The 16,455-nt window shown below is 36.3% G+C and overlaps 1 protein-coding gene across 1 annotated transcript in view; it reads right to left on the reverse strand.

Annotated features, from left to right (window-relative positions):
• VEGFC (vascular endothelial growth factor C) overlaps positions 1-16,455 on the reverse strand; it is a 103,133-nt gene that overhangs the window by 17,525 nt on the left and 69,153 nt on the right. Inside the window, exons 2-4 of the mRNA XM_080928368.1 lie at positions 13,818-14,019; positions 11,632-11,822; positions 757-908 (exon numbers count right to left, since the gene is read on the reverse strand). Coding sequence (XP_080784494.1) covers positions 757-908; positions 11,632-11,822; positions 13,818-14,019 — 545 coding nt within the window. The remainder of the gene's footprint in view (positions 1-756; positions 909-11,631; positions 11,823-13,817; positions 14,020-16,455) is intronic.

The following is a 16,455-nucleotide window of genomic DNA, read 5'->3' on the forward strand; positions in this document are numbered from 1 at the left end:
AATTTTCTGTCCATCTACTTATGCTATTGTAATAAGTACTGGAATTGTGCTTGGTTCACTCTTAAGTACCTATTACATACACCCAGAAACAATCTTAAAATCTCTAAGCACCATCTTTGTTTTGGGGTTCAACGTTCCTAAGACCCAAATGACAATAAAAATCATTCCAATGTCAGAGTTATTCAGAGTGTCCAAATAATTGCTCTGTCGTTTCTTTTAATCAGATGCTACTCTTTGCTTAGTTAAGATGAAGATACAGAAGCAACTTGAATATTCAATGATAGTTTGAATGTTATGTCAAGTAATATCAAGAGAAATGTCAAGTCATTAAGATTTCAGTAGCCACACTCTGCTACAAGTACAGGGAGATATATTTCAACTCTATATATCATCAAAATATGTATGGCTAATTTTTGTTATAAACTTACATCATTGAGGTTTACATTCTAATCTTTAGAATCATTTGCAAGGGAATATTCAATTTCATAGATGTTAACTCAGTGTGAATACTTAGTTTTATGAATAGTGGTAGGTTGTGCACCATTCTATAGAGCATCCCTTTATATTGCAAACTACCCCACATATGCAACAGGTGGCTCAGTATAATTTGACTTTTATTGTATAATATCTTGTGTCTTGTATTCCATGAGAAATACAACAGTCTTTTACAAAGCTTCCTTCAATAAACTTGTGTTTATTGGAAGATAATTTTATATTAGGAGGAGATGTAGAAAAACAGGCTTAATGAATACTCACTGTGGTAATGTTGCTGGCAGAGAGCGTCTAATAATTGAATGAACTTGTCTGTAAACATCCAGTTTAGACATGCACCGGCACGAAGTGTGATTGGCAAAACTGATTGTGACTGGTTTGGGGCCTTGAGAGAGAGGCACTGTAATTTCAAACAACTACAAGGGACAAAAAGAAGAAAAGCATTATATAGATGCTACAGAGGGTGTTTATGGTAAATGTTGGAGTCCAAAAGAGGGTGTGAGGTTAGCTTTCTAAGACTGTGGAATATAGGCAGGGCATTAATGCTGTCTGAATAATAACAAAGTGAAAAGTGGTTTGCTCCCAAACAGAATGTTCCATTAGAATAATAAATAGCTCTGACGCTTACATAACAGCACTAGCTATGAATAATATTAAAAGTACAATGAGCAGCTAATGATATGGAACAAAGCCGTGACACACAGTGTGTTCATGGAAAGAGAATTTGTTCAGAATTCCAGATTACTCAGTGTCAAGGCCTTAAAGCTCATGGATTTAAAGTGTGACACAAATTATCTGTAGCAAATATCTTCCTGACTTATGAGCAAAGCAACTGGCCACACAGCCTACAAATGCTTATGTAAGTTCTATTTTATGTAAAGCGAATCCATAGACATAAATTATGCTTATGAAATTACTTTTTGTTCCAGATAAAATTTCTTCTTGAAGGTTTTACACATCTCAGATCTTAAGAATTTACAACATTTAAAACAAAAAAAAAAAAAAATGAACAATCTATTCTTTTAACAAACAAAGCTGTGTTACTGCAATCTTGACAGGCCTTATAAAATAAGCTAAAAATAAAGTAAGCCATTTTACTTGCTGTTAAACTAGAGTCTGAAAATATAGTTTACCCAAGGTGTCTGCTGCAATCTTAGTTCATGGAGAACTTCAGTTCTCAAGGGGAAAAAGACAGTGTCTTAACCAGAACACAGTGACTTAGTATATATCGATTCCTAAGGTTTATAAGCCATTTTATTACTAAAAACAGGTAAAAGTGAAATCCTACCCATTCACTGTTTTTTTGTAAGATGCATTTATAGTAGAGAAATGACAGTTGAACCCTGTGTTGTTCTGAATCTTTGTGACAATCCGAGAAATGCTACAATGGGCAAAATACCTCAGAGCTGTGTAACTGTTCCCTGACTGGCTGGACTTTCAAGCTATCAGTTGACAATTACTGACAAGGATAAGGGGCTAAAATTCACTTGACAGTTTCGGATATATGGTATAAATACAACATAGATGACACACTTAACAGTTTTGGATACACAGTATAAAGAGAACATAGCTGGACCTGAAGATTGTGTTAAGTAAAAAAGCAAGGCATAAAAGTACAGGTACTTTGAGATCTCATAAGTATTAGAAAATTAATTATCTGGTGTCAGTGAAGTTAAGAGTAGAAAGGTTGGTTTCCAGAAACCAGGGAGGAGTGAGGCAGACATTGCTGCATTAGGCTGTGGTAATTAATTCTGTGACACTGTTTCACAATGGAGGGACTACATCCAGTGATCATAAATCAAATATCTCAACACATCAGAAGGATTTTCAGTATCTTTTGTATGAATAAGTTCATATATTTGGAGACAGATTTGTAACCTGTTTACACAATGTGTGCATATTCAAATGATACATAGGACACCACTGATAGAAATTGTATGTTTTAATGTATCTATCAGTACATTTTGGGTTCTTCTCTAAGCTCACATCTGCTTATATCTTTGTCAGGAAACTTTTCATTTAACGAAATCAATGACATCTTTATATATAGCTTTTTTTTTAATGAAAGAATTCTGCAAGACTACATATGCCACAGCTTCTTTACTTTTCATGGCATGGGCTAAACCCACAATGGTAGCAAGAAATGTAGAAGATATATAAGTTGTGTATAACAGGACAATTTTTAATACATTGACAAATTATTTCTATAAAATTTGTGGTCTTGGGGATATAGCTTAGGCTCTTGCACATGATCTAACCTGGAAGTATGCTTTACTTCTTAGTTTTATATTTATAATTTTATATTCATATTTAATGTATGTTAGAGTTTACAATGTGAATGATAACAAGTCACATATGTCAGTAATTAAATCTAATAATGCATATATAATGGACAGTCAAATGTTTGTGTCTAGAACTGGAGGAGAGCCATAGAAGGGTTGTCAGTATCAAACTTGTGAATAAAGTCATGGACATTTATATGTGATTTAGTGACATTATTGAGAATACAAAGAGAACACATGTAATGAAGAAATGCAGGGAACGGGATCATTCATACAGGAGATAAATGAACATATAATTATCTTGTGAAAAACTAGACTTCTAATGGAGAAGGCCAGGAGGACAACAAAGAAGAATAGAACGGGAAAAGAGTCCCGTTGGTTAAGTGTTGGGCGAAAATCTCTTGGTAAACTAATATTGTTAGGATTAGGAGGAGACGATGAACACAGCCAGCGACTCTGTGGGATGTGGCTGGGAGGAAGCTTACTGTATGAGAGGAACAGCATCTAGAAGTGTGGTACAGGAGGAGAGACTGATATAACTGGAAAAAGAGACAGAGGTGGCAGTCAACTGGGACATTTGTGATTACAGAAGACTTCCTGTTGTGAGAGCTGACATTGCCTTAAAGATGAGGCATCACAGAATCCAGCATAATGGACTGGGCATCACTGTGGATAACAGATATGGATGTAGAAGAGTTGAAGTGACCCTGGCCCTTGAGTTTTGCCAGGAACATCTCTAACCACAATGTTACTGCCATGCCAGGTTCCATCCACGTCATTACTCAAAAGGAAAAGAGACCAGGAGTGCACAACAAAAAGCCCCAGTGATTATGGAGCCATTTAAGAAGCAGGGGGATAACATTCACTGCCATGGTGTCCTGCAAGTATGGGTTGTATTTAGTAGCAAGACCTTTTCAGAATGTTCTGGTTGAAGGGAGAACAGTTAAACTGTGATAATACAGCATATTCCTAGAAAAAAGAACATGGCTTTAAACTTCTGAAGGTAGAAAAAGAAACAGAGCTAAACAAAAAGTTCTCAATTGAGGAATATCGAATGGCTGAGAAGCATTTAAGGAAGTGCTCAACATCAGTAGCCATCAGGGAAATGCAAATCAAAACAACCCTGAGATTCCACCTCACACCAACCAGAATGGCTAAGATCAAAAATTCAGATGACAGCAGATACTGATGAGGATGTAGAGAAAGAGGAACACTTCCCCACTGTTGGTGGGGTTGTAAAACTTGTACAACCACTCTGGAAATCAGTCTGGCGATGCCTCAGAAAACTGGACATAGTACTACCTGAAGACCCAGTTATTCCACTTCTGGGCATATACCCCAGTGAAGCTCCAACATACAACAAAGACACATGCACCACAATGTTCATAGCAGCCCTATTTATAATAGCCAGAAACTGGAAATAACCAAGATGTCCTTCAGTAGATGAATGGATACAAAAATTGTGGTACATTTACACAATGGAGTACTACTCAGCCATCAGAAACAATGACTTAACAAAATTCTTAAGAAAATGGATGCATCTAGAGAATATCTTCCTGAGTGAGATAACCCAGTCACAAAAGAACAGACATAATATGAAGTCACTGATAATTGGATACTAACCCCAGAAAGCTCTGAACACCCCAGAAACAACTCACAGACTATATGAAGTTCAAGAGAAAACAAAAGCCAAAAGCAAAAAAAAAAAAAAAAAAAAAAAAAAAAAAAAAAAAAAAAAAAAAACCCAACAACAATAAAAAAAGAAAATGAAAAACCATTATGCTTAATCTTTACACACCAAGAAAACTTTGACTATTTCCAGGTTACATCCTGTTTTACAGTTACTTTATACTAATTGTAATTAGTAAGATCTTAATGCACACTATCAAACCTTTAAAAAAATCAAGCACTGACAAAAATGTATTTGCATACTTTTATGCATAAATGCTTAAAATCTGTATATTTATCTTCGTTTTTTAAATAAAGTTGTTCAATTAAAAAATACAAACTTTAAGAAACAAGCAGGCAGTCAATAATCAGAAATATGTTTTGAAAATACAAGTGCTACTTTCAGATTAAATATAAATATTCTTCACATAGTTGCTTGCTTGCATCCTTAGTCATTCCATAGTATGAAAAAACAAACAAACAAACAAACAAACAAACAAAACCAACAACTTGGTCTTAAGGGATAAAAGGCATCGGCTAGAGTTCTAGACTTTTATAACTGTGGCTTAGAAAGCGTTATTTCAGTCCTTAGCCATCCTTGGTCTATGACTGGAAAACAGTGCTGAGAATAGATGACTAGTGAGGAATTTCTTTTCTCCCTTCTCTCTCCTCCTCCTCATTATAGCAGCAGCAGGCAAGAGTAACGTAAATATGTGTAACTTTTTGATATTTTAAACATTTCTGCTTAAATTATTTTTTCTTGTTCAGATCTTCAAAAATGATTTCTTGAGTATCTATAAGCAATATAAAGTCCTTGCTGGAATTCCAGAATGACCATCACCAGTAATGATACTTTCTCATATGCAGTTCCTGCTTAGTGGTATTATCAGTGAGAATGAATGTGACCAACCTGAGCATGTACTGATATACACACATATGTACATGTCCTTGTTCACACACATACACATGCACGGCAGTGATAGATGCCATATGAGAATTTTTAAGGTACCAGAGAGATTTTTTTAAAATGCTCTAAAGAAATTAGTAAACACAGTGTAACTTTCATGTGAACTGTCTCTGGCCATTTCATAAAATCTTAACAATATAATTAACTACAATCCTCTGTCTATAAAGTCATGATCTATATTTTATAAGTGGATTATGTCACGTTTTAATACTATACTTGCTCTGCTATCAGACTAATTTGAGTTTTAATCTGTACATACTAGTATTTTTTATTCACTTTCATTCGAAGAACAAAATTCAAGCATGATGCACAAAATTATATAGTGGTCCAGATCTAGCCTGTCTACTCAATTGTTACTGAGAAATACCACAGCTGAGTTAATGCTGCAATCAATTGCAGTCTCATATGTAGTAAGACAGTCTTATGCTATAAAGAAAGTACTTCTAGAATAACACATAATACCTGGCTTAATATTTAAGTGGTAAAAGTATTATTTATGAACTCTGATATTATAAATGTTTGCATGCTTTGTTTTGGCTTTGAAGTGTATTTAAAAGGGCATACTCATAAAGAAGGCTTTTTTTTTTTTAAAGTTTGAGAATTCAAAATCATCTGATTTTACATTCTGTGAAAGTGTGCTAAATAAAGCGAAACAGGAAATATTTCCGACATTAGGTTCCCTGTTGTTATCTACTGGCATTCTTTAATAAGAATATGTAATAGTTAATTCTCATCAACAAGAATGGACTTCTAATAAAGTGCCCTTTGAAACAATAGTGTTTACCCAGCATAGCAACTGCTGTAGATCAACAGTTCCCATTTCCATACATATCCCAGGCTGGTCAAGAGAGAGTGCAGAGCTTCCTCATCAGCAATAGCCTGGAGCCCAGTTTATTACCAAATTCAACAGAGATATTTTGGGATACAAATATATTCTTAAAATGACACCTTTAAAACAGCTTTATATCTAAAATAGAATTCTTTATTCTTCTAGTTGTCCTAACGTTGAGCACATTCAACATAAAAAAAAAAAAAAAAAAAAAAAAAAAAAAAAAAAAAAAAAAAAAAGGCTTGGCTGGAAGGTATAAAAGCAACAATTCCTAAAAACGAGAAGAGGTAAAAGCAGTTAAATTTAGTGTTCTGGCCACACTCACAGTTGTTCAAAACCTACACAACTCAGACTGAATCTGGACAGAAAGCAGATAAAAGAGTCTTGACACCTAGTTCTGAACTCATTTTAACATACTGTGATGCATTACAAATAGGTTAAAACCCTAAATCAGGAGTTTTCAGTCTTCAATAAAATTCCTAGCAACATTAATATCTTTATTTGACCAAGAGCAACAGTTTTTTCCCCACAGATTTCCTTGTTAATTTCTTCAGGAAAAAATATTATTTTTGCATAACTTTCTGCTAACTCTTCCTGGTCAAGAGGTCTTTATCCACATCAAAATGAAACCTGTTTTCTAACAACTGTACTTGCCAAATATTAATTTGTTAAAGATACAACACAAATCGCATTCTATTCATAAAATACACAAATACATATGAGTGTAATAAATTAATCTTCCACACCTCTGCAGCATTCTGGAAGAAATCTTTCTAATTACAGTCCAAATAATACTGCCTGCTTGTACTAGAAAGTTCCATTTTATACTAAGGCACTAAGGCACAAATATGTTGTAAAAATGATACACTGTACTCAAATATAAAAATAACTTTGGCAATACATATGCTTATATGATTTCTATAAACATAAACAAATTGCTGGGGTTTTTTGAGATAAAAATACAGAATTTTGAATAACGTTCAAAATTAGTTCAAAAAGGCTAAGCTGACATCTCTGGCCTAGTACTGACTATTAAAAGGGGGGGGGGAGCTTACTTGCTTGAGAGCAAAGCTCGGGCCTCCCAATTATACCTATGATTCTTGTAACCATCCATTATTATGTTTATGATGACATTCGTGGGTAAAAAAAAGGACATTTAAGGAACTTCTTCTGACTGCACACATGCATTTTCAAAGCAGATGCCTTTCTTCCAGCTCTCCTGTCTGCAGCAAATACCTTTCTGCAAGATTCACGTCAGCTTTTGATGTGATCTCCTAAACATACAACTTCATGTGAGAAAGTACACTCAGTGCATGTTCATGCAAGAGGCTAAGATGGCATTCGATCTATGTGCTTTAGACTTTCAGGGAGAGGCCGCTGAGGCGGTTGCTATTGATTACTTCAGTTTGGAATGCTCAGCCCATGTGGTTTTACTTTGCAACTAGAAACTGGCTTCCTCATGCATTCTGATAACCTGCCCTTCACAGAGACCCATAAAAAACATCATTTCTATGAAGTTTCCATTTTAAAAATCAACAATCGGAGCATAACACTAGGAATGCTGGTGTTGTTAAAGTTTATACACTCAGACTGGTGAAGTTGGCAGCTAAACTATATGCCTGAAGCTTGAACAAAAGTTTTTCCTTCCCCCTTTTACTTGAAAGACATTTAACAAGAAGCTTACTTTTATTGAAAAGATATCTTCACACATTCCCATGTGTACATTGGATAGATGTCTTTTTTATAACTATAGGTGAGAGTTATTAGGTAGAAGATTTAACAAACTGTATTATTAAAACAAGAAACACAATTGAACACTTCCTGCCTTTGGGCATTTCATGCTTTGGCCACTTGGGATGTGAAACTTCATAAATGCACTTCTATAAACCTGTATGGCTCTCATTAATAACTCTTACACTACTTTTGATAACTCGATGAGTATTAATTTTATTTTACACCTATAGTTTTAATTATGTATGTGTGTGTGTGTGTGTGTTTGTGTAAGGGGGGAATTTTCTGTGTATGCTTCATACAAGTGCCTATGAACTAGAAAGCAGTTCGATCCCTTAAAGCTGGAGTTACAAGCAATTGTGACCCATCACACATCAGTGCTGGTAACTGAACTCTGGTCCTGTACAAGATCAGTTCCCTTAACCTCTTAACCCAAGTACTAATCCCCTTGGCCACATACTAATTTCTATTTGGACAGAATGCATATGTCACTACTTAATGTAAAACAACAATAAGTTCTGCTCCTTTAACTGAATTTAAGTTAAATTTATTCTTTAGTCTAAACAAGAAAATAAAAGAGGATCCTTGTGGTGGGAGGAAGGCATGGTTTTCCAAAATGAGAGAAAGTAATGCATTCTAGTTTTACCTTTGCATTTGCCTTTCTCTTCTGAGAAACATGTCTGCTATTCACAAGCACAATGAGCTTCATTTGATAGTACAACTATTAACGTGATGCTTTCTCCCAACTTAAAAGCAGAAGACTTGGACACTTCAGTAGAATTCTGTGTCCATCATCATTCTAGCATCTGCATCTTTCAGTGCTTTCAACCTCCCAGCATCTGCACACTCCCAACTCGCCCTCCTTGAAGTCATTTCCTTTCATTGAAGCACTCATTCTCCCCAGTGCCAAGCGCTGACCACAGGCCAAGTATAGCACTGAGACTTCTCTAGATTAATAAACAAATCATGTTTGTGTTCACAGAATTTAGAGCCCAAGGAATAAAAATTAATAGAAAGAAATAAAAGTCTTACAGATCTCACAATGGTGGCAAATTATAGGCAACAAAAGAAGCCATGGAACAACACAGCGCACTGTCATGGGAATGTTGACTTGGTTTCTATGAGTAACCAACCCTGAGGATGAACAGAGACTGGGTAAGTGGAGGATGCCTTCACAACTGCAGGTGAACAGCTACTTAAACCAAGAGCTACAGAATCTGAGTAGCAGGAAGAAACAGTTTTGGGGTGTGAAAGCAATGACAAAGGGAAGCTGAGAGATGAGAGGAAGAGACTCTAGAAAGCTCTGGGAAACTGTGTCTTAAGGAACTGAAAAATGAAAAGTACACGACTTAGTGTCTTTGTACAAATCAGACCTCATGTTTTTGTTTTTTTTTTGTTTTTTTGTTTTTGTTTTTTTTTTTTGGCTATTCCAACCAGCAAATGCAAACAGAAACTTAACAGTACATTGGATGAATGCATGTCCACACTCAAGAACACAATGCTACTGAAAAGAGTTCATGTCACTACAAAATGTTGCAAGTATATTGGAAGGAGCTAAGTATGAATGTGGATCAGTGCCTATTATATTCCTGGTGAGAGACAAATGTGGCTACATCAGAGTGAAGACAGGCTTTGGTTTCTAGAGATACTTGTGAGTTAGCAAATGAAGTCATTGATTGAACTTTTAGTTAAAAGAAAGTTGGCTTGGCCCAACTGATGACAGGGTAACTTAATAGGAGAGAGAAAAAAGAAAGAGGATGAGTTGTCATTCAGTTGCTTCTCAGGCAGGAGGAGGCATCCCAACTGCCTTCCCGGGAGAAAGCAGAGTCACAGTTTCTTCTTTCTTTCTTTTTTTTTCATAGACCGTCTTTTATTGGTAAAAGTGCACATAGAAACAATAAAAACCACAATGGGGTTTCCTAGAAAGAACAATAGTACACAAAACATCTAAAGAAGAAGCACAGTGTTTCTAGTACACAGAATTTAACCAAACTCTTTCCACATGGTAAATAAGGCAGTGAAAAATTTGCAGGCAATAGTCCCCTGGTTGTCCAAGACTTTAGAAAAACATTTTAGAGAGTTTAACAGAAAGAAAAGAATGTTGTAGAAAATATCAATCAATACAGTTTCAAGTAGGGATTATGGAAACCAGGAGAGAGATGGAATGGATGACTATGACAAGCAAACACTGCAGATGAGAAGCCCTGAGTGTGCAGCTGGAAAAGACAGGTCTCCAAACAAATGTTAGCTGCCCCCTTTCAGTGGCTTTAGGCCCCAATGTTTCCCCTGGCTTAGAACATTAGAAGACACTTTCTTCTCTTTCCAGTTAGTGTGATGTTATCCTTCCTGCTTCACACACCAGCTTCCTCTCTTCTACAGCTGTTCCTGTTCTCAGACTTCCATCCGCAGCTACTGTAAGCAGCACGCCTAATACCACCATCCTCTGCAGAGGATGTTCACGGATGCCCCATTGATTTTAGAAAGACTATAGCAGTCAACAAGGCCTAATGAATTTCCCTGTAACTTACCTCTGTATCTTCTAATAGACTATCTTCTGTCCCTGTTTGTAAGCCCAGTTTTCTTGGTTTCCTTCAATTCTTTGAGATTACCTATTTGTCTCTACTCTAATGCTTTCACATGTACCTTGAGTTAGGCTTAATGATCAATTTTTAACTAGATAGACTGGTATTAAAGGGATTGTCTTAATTTTCACAGTGGTTGACATCATACCAAATTAAGATAATGCTTAGCTGATATTGTTGATCTGCTGATATTGTGGGTAAGTTAAAATAGTTAAACTATCAGTTTGAAAAGAAAAGTTTACCTTAAGCAAATCAAGTAAGAGTTTAACTTTTCTCCTTTTCCTTTACAGCATAGAACATGGTTATTTAACTTTATACTTTAAGTGAATATTTTTGCTAAACTTCTATAACCAGAGGGTTTAAACATTTAAAAGGTTTTATTGACAAATGAAAGTGGTTATTCCATGGGGTATGTGTGTGTGTGTGTGTGTGTGTGTGTGTGTGTGTGTGTGTGTGTGTGTTTTAATATGTATGTGAGTTTAAGTGCATGTGATTATGAAAGCCAGAGGTCAACCTCAGGTATCATATTTTAGGAGCCACCTACTTGGCTACTTTCACTGAGGCTTACTTTGAAAGGCTGACCCTGGAACCAATCTCAGACTCCTTAGCACAGGAATTATAAACCAACATCACTGTGCAATACATTGGTACTGGAGACCAGAACCTCGTGCTTGAAAACTAGAAACTTTAACAGCTGAGTCATTTTTCTAGTTCCTATTGATGAATATTCTTGAACTTCACCACAAATTCAAGTATGAAAGAATATACATACATAGTGCAAGTAGACATACATGCTATAGATATGTGTGTGTGTGTGTGTAATTAAACGATACCATGCATACTTGTTTCTTCACTATGCTTTTACTCTATTATATGAACAGAAATTATAATGCATTAATTTCTTTGTGAAACTGTAGCATCAAAAACCACAACATCATCAAAACATTTATTTCTTTCTCAGTGAAAATGTAAGAACCCCTGGCTTGAAATAAGTCCCTTCAGTGGGACCAATCCCACAAGTCCCTTCTCCCCGGATCACTCAAAGGGCTCTGATGCAGAGCTGGGACATGGAATACCTACCGTCTTGCTGAGGTAACCTGTGCTGGTGTTCATGCATTGCAGCCCCTCGCTGTTGCAGCAACCCCCACATCTGTAGACGGACACACATGGAGGTTTAAAGAAGGTGTTTGTGGCTGCTCCAAACTCCTTCCCCACATCTATACACACCTCTCGTGGCATGCATTGGGTCTTCCTCCACTCATTATCAATACCTGTCAAGTCACACGAAGTCAATTGAGTTATGCAGCAGCCACCAAGGAAGACGCAGAGCCCACAGCATTCGTTATTTATTCACATTTGATATCAGGTGCTAATTTTGTGTAAAGCAAATAGAGAAACAATGGCTAGGATCCTGAGTTTCCCTTTGAATGGGAACGCTATTTTTTCATCAGAATAGCTGAGGAGACATCCTTTTAGAATTATTTCTACAGGAAGGTATAATGAAATTAGAACTAAATTAAGGGATTTAAAAAAACCTACACACACACACCACTATTTTAACAAAGCAGCGTTCTTGCCTGGTATGTACAATTTTTGTGGTCTTGAAGTAAATGTAAACAGCATGATTTTGCTATTTTTTTTAAACCGACAGGTATATAAAAAGAAAACTATGGTTTTGGTGTCAATTCAAAACTCCTTTTCAGGGAAGTCATTTAGTAATTTTAAATAATGTCATGACAGTAGCTACATTCAAGGCACGGCTATTTTCTACCTGTTTAGACTGGTAGCCTAAACTGACCGGTTGCAGAAAAATCAAATTACCCATCCCTTTCATGTGTTCTACTGGACCTCTGCTTCTAATAGGTTATATGTAGGCCTACCTGTGACTCTTCCCTCTGTGCTATATTAAAAGTGCTTCAAGTTATAAAATCACGTTTTTTAAGGACTATAAGTTACAGTGTTATTCGACCATGAATCTAGCCATCTTGTTTGGTTTTGCTGTAGATGTACTTTGCAATATCAAATTATGTATATGTGGGGTGTGTGTGGTTTATATAGAGTTTAGAGGAATACTTCTGGCCTTGTATCTCTCTCTATGTTTATTGCCTTGAGACAGGAAGTTTTTCAGTGAAGCAGAAGCTCTCAGTACACTAAGCTGGCTCACAGGACTTTTCTTTTTTGTTGTATGCATTCTGGGGTTATAGGCACCCATAACTTTGCCTATCTTTACATGGGTGTCTTGCTTTCGAACACACATCTTCATGCTAACATACATAGTTCTCTTACCTACTGAGGCAGCTTCCTGTCCCCAACATCAAACTTTAAAACACCATAATATTTAAAACTTAAATGGTCCACAAACTCATGTTATGCATTTTTTTCACATCATGGTTTTTGTGAAATGCTATGATAAATATTCCCTTGCTTCAAAAATCGCAACTCCGAGCCAGTTATCTCTGATATAATAAGACAGTCAGTAGCTTTTGAAAACTGATTTGGGTTAGTAAATATTATTTCAGTATTTTACAGGTGTGTGTGGGGGCAGGGGGTATGCATATTCAAGTCCACTTGTCTGTCTGTCTATGAAGATAACTCCTGAAGTGTTAAGGCATCTTATGCATAATATATAAACATTTTAGCACGTAAATAAAATGATGTCACTATTCAGACCAAAAAGAAAATATATGCATTTTTAAGATACTCATTTTCTTGAAAAAGCAACCTTTAATCGAGTGGTTTTCAAACTCTGGGTGGGTCACGACCCCTTTGGGGATAAAATGACTTTCACAGGGTCACCTAAGACTATTGGAAAACATAGATTTACAGTATGATTCATGTCAGTATCAAAACTGGAGTTATGAAGTAGCAAAAAAACTAATTTTTCAAGTGGTGTCACCACAACACAGGGAACTGTAGGAAAGAATTGCAGCATTAGGAAGGTTGAGAATCACTGATGTACATTACCCTAAGAAACGAAATCAAATGAGCACAGTGTAGAAAATTAATTTAAGTATTTTCAAATGTCTGCCATGGACTATCGTGTCAATTCATAAGTGCGTGTGTTGATATGGATAGATCTTCTAGCCGTGGACTTCAAGAAATTGTCTCACTAATCAAGAATGAATTTTCAAATAGTTCTGTTAGTTTTTGTTCTCTCAAATGCTTTGGGCTTGAGGTTTCCCAAGCAGGATGCAGGGGCCCTCATTGGCTCAGGCATTGGTAAGGATAACACAGGGCTCTGTATGAACCCAACAACCCGTACTTACTTTTCAGGATCTCGGTGTTATAATGTGCAGCAGCAAATTTTACAGTGTCCCCTGTCCTGGTGTTGACGGTGGGCTGCTGCCAGCCACCTTTCCTCAGATGGCACTTGTACATTTTCCAGTAGTCTGGGTATAGAACAGACATGAGCTCATCTACACTGGACACAGACCGCAACTGCTCCTCCAGGTCTTTGCCTTCGAAAGCCTGTTAAAGACAGCGGCAGGATCAATATTTTCCATGGCTGAGAGTTTAGAAAGCAAACTCAAAACCATCCTGGTTTAATGGATGGACACTGCAGCTGCTAATAAAAGTATTATTAACACATCTTGGCTTGTTTAAATTGTCATGGTGAAATTAAAATGCATATTAATATTTAAGTGTCTCTGGCACAGCACAGTTAAATTGCATTTGTTTATGAGACAAAAATTGACATATTTTTAAAATGATTTTTATATTACTTATTGAAATCACAGCTCTATATCACATTGATAACTGTTGACTTACAAACGTATTCTCTCTCTCTCTCTCTCTCTCTCTCTCTCTCTCTCACACACACACACACACACACACACACACACACATATGATGATATCAATAAGCAAAAAAATAATAATTAGTTCTTTGAGCCCTAGAGAAGTACATATTTGTAGTTATTCAAGGAAAGGATAGTATTCAAAGCTGCTGGGACTTCCCACATGTAGGCAGTAAGTTCACTTCGGGATTGCACTTTACAAGAGTGACGTTCTATCAGGTAATGCATGCTCATTCATTGTAAGAAACTTCATATATGAATATAAACTAGTGCAATACAGAAAATACAGAACTGGTCGAACAAGTTGCAAAGAACAGTTATCTCAGAACGAAATGCAATCACAATACAAAATGATGACAGCTGTATGACTTAAGCACAGAAAAGGTACACAGTTTGTACATTAACCTATACAAAAAGCAGATATACAGTTCTTGAACAAAATTTACTTATGGGTGGACTGAGGAATTGTTGACTGTCTTAAGTAAAAAGAGATGAAGACAAAGTAGCTCTGTTCTCTTAATGTAGATTTCATTACACTTTTATAAATTTTGTATTTTAGGTTTTAAGAAACATATATACATAACTTTTAATAAACAGAATAAAAATTTTACAGTAGTCTTCTGTCAGCATTTTGTAGTCTATAAGATTAGCTTTTTATAATTTTATAGAAGGAACTTCTGATATAGAATTTAAATTATGAGATTCACTGAAAAGAGCAGAAAACATTACGATCAAATAGAATAAAAATGGACTCCAGGCTGAGCAGCTCATTTCCTCCCCCCCCAGGTGGTAATTTTTGTATTGCATTTGTATCAAAGATAGCCTTTGGCAGGGAAAGGCCCAGATGATCACCATTTTGTTATGGAGATCCATATTATATTGGATAATATTAAAATTCATCTCTTGGAGCCATAAATTTACTGTGTGAAATGCCAATACTATCTTATTCATGGAGGTTTTGTGATGACTCACGGAAAAACTTGACACAAAAGTGTAATGTAACTGTTGCATGCAAGGGAACTGTCATTTGATGATCTTGAGTTTAACAGAAACTTCCACAAGGCTGTGATCACAGGGTGTGTGGTACAGAATGCCTCTGATGTGCCTGCTACACGTTCTAACTAACTTGCAAGCTAACAATTGAGCACTGTCAGGTAAGCAGTAGGAGTGTGTTCAGTTGGGATTTCAAGAACAATGGTACATAAGCCCTAAAAATTATGACTACATTTGATTATCTAATAGTGGAACAAGCAATTCATACTCTACTTTCGAAGAAATGAAGAGGCCTCAGCAACTGAGAAAGTGACACACACACACACACACACACACACACACACATACACATACAAATCCGCTAAAGGAAAGAGCTATTTACACAAATGTCAAGTCTCTTCTTGACTTACTCTTGAGTCTGTAAGTTCACTAATGTTTCCTAGTACTTAGGTCATTGGCTTGAATATTCGTGGTTTTTGTTTTCCAGAAGATCTGTGAAGTTTTATAAAAGGTGTTGTCTTATAATACCTAAGTTGAAATGAAGCTTCAGACATTCTGAAACTGAGTCTAATTTTGTAGGTCAGTTAGGGTAGATCAAGTAGGTGATATTACCAGTTACCCTTGCATAGCTTTTCACACTTTTGTGTTAGCAAAGCATGATATAGGAGCCACCAAGGGAGACATTGTAAATTGAAATAGAAGTTAAAAATAAGTTAACCATGATCATCGAACAAGAGAGCAACAAAAAATAAAACAAAACAATAAAACATCACCCCAATGACAATGTTAGCAGTCACATGATGACAAGGAGCCTCCGATCTGTGCCCTGGGTTTCCTCTCAGTTATGAAAAGCCATGACATACGCCAAGAGAGTCATAAACAAAGTGGGCTCTCATCTAAGGGCCTCTGATTTAAAGGTGCCTTGTTTTTCAGACCGATGAGGATGAGTGTGTTCCTAGTGGCAGTGGGGAATTGTGCCCAAGAATGCCATTACCTTCACAGGGTATCTTCTACAGAATTATCCAGGGCAATGTTTTAACTGCTGCTGTTGGGAAACCCTGCAGGGGGCAGGAGAGGGCTTCATTAGGTGGGATATTTTAACTTAATCAGATGCA

The sequence above is a fragment of the Micromys minutus genome, assembly GCF_963924665.1.
Source record: "Micromys minutus genome assembly, chromosome: 14".
Classification (NCBI taxonomy): domain Eukaryota; kingdom Metazoa; phylum Chordata; class Mammalia; order Rodentia; family Muridae; genus Micromys; species Micromys minutus.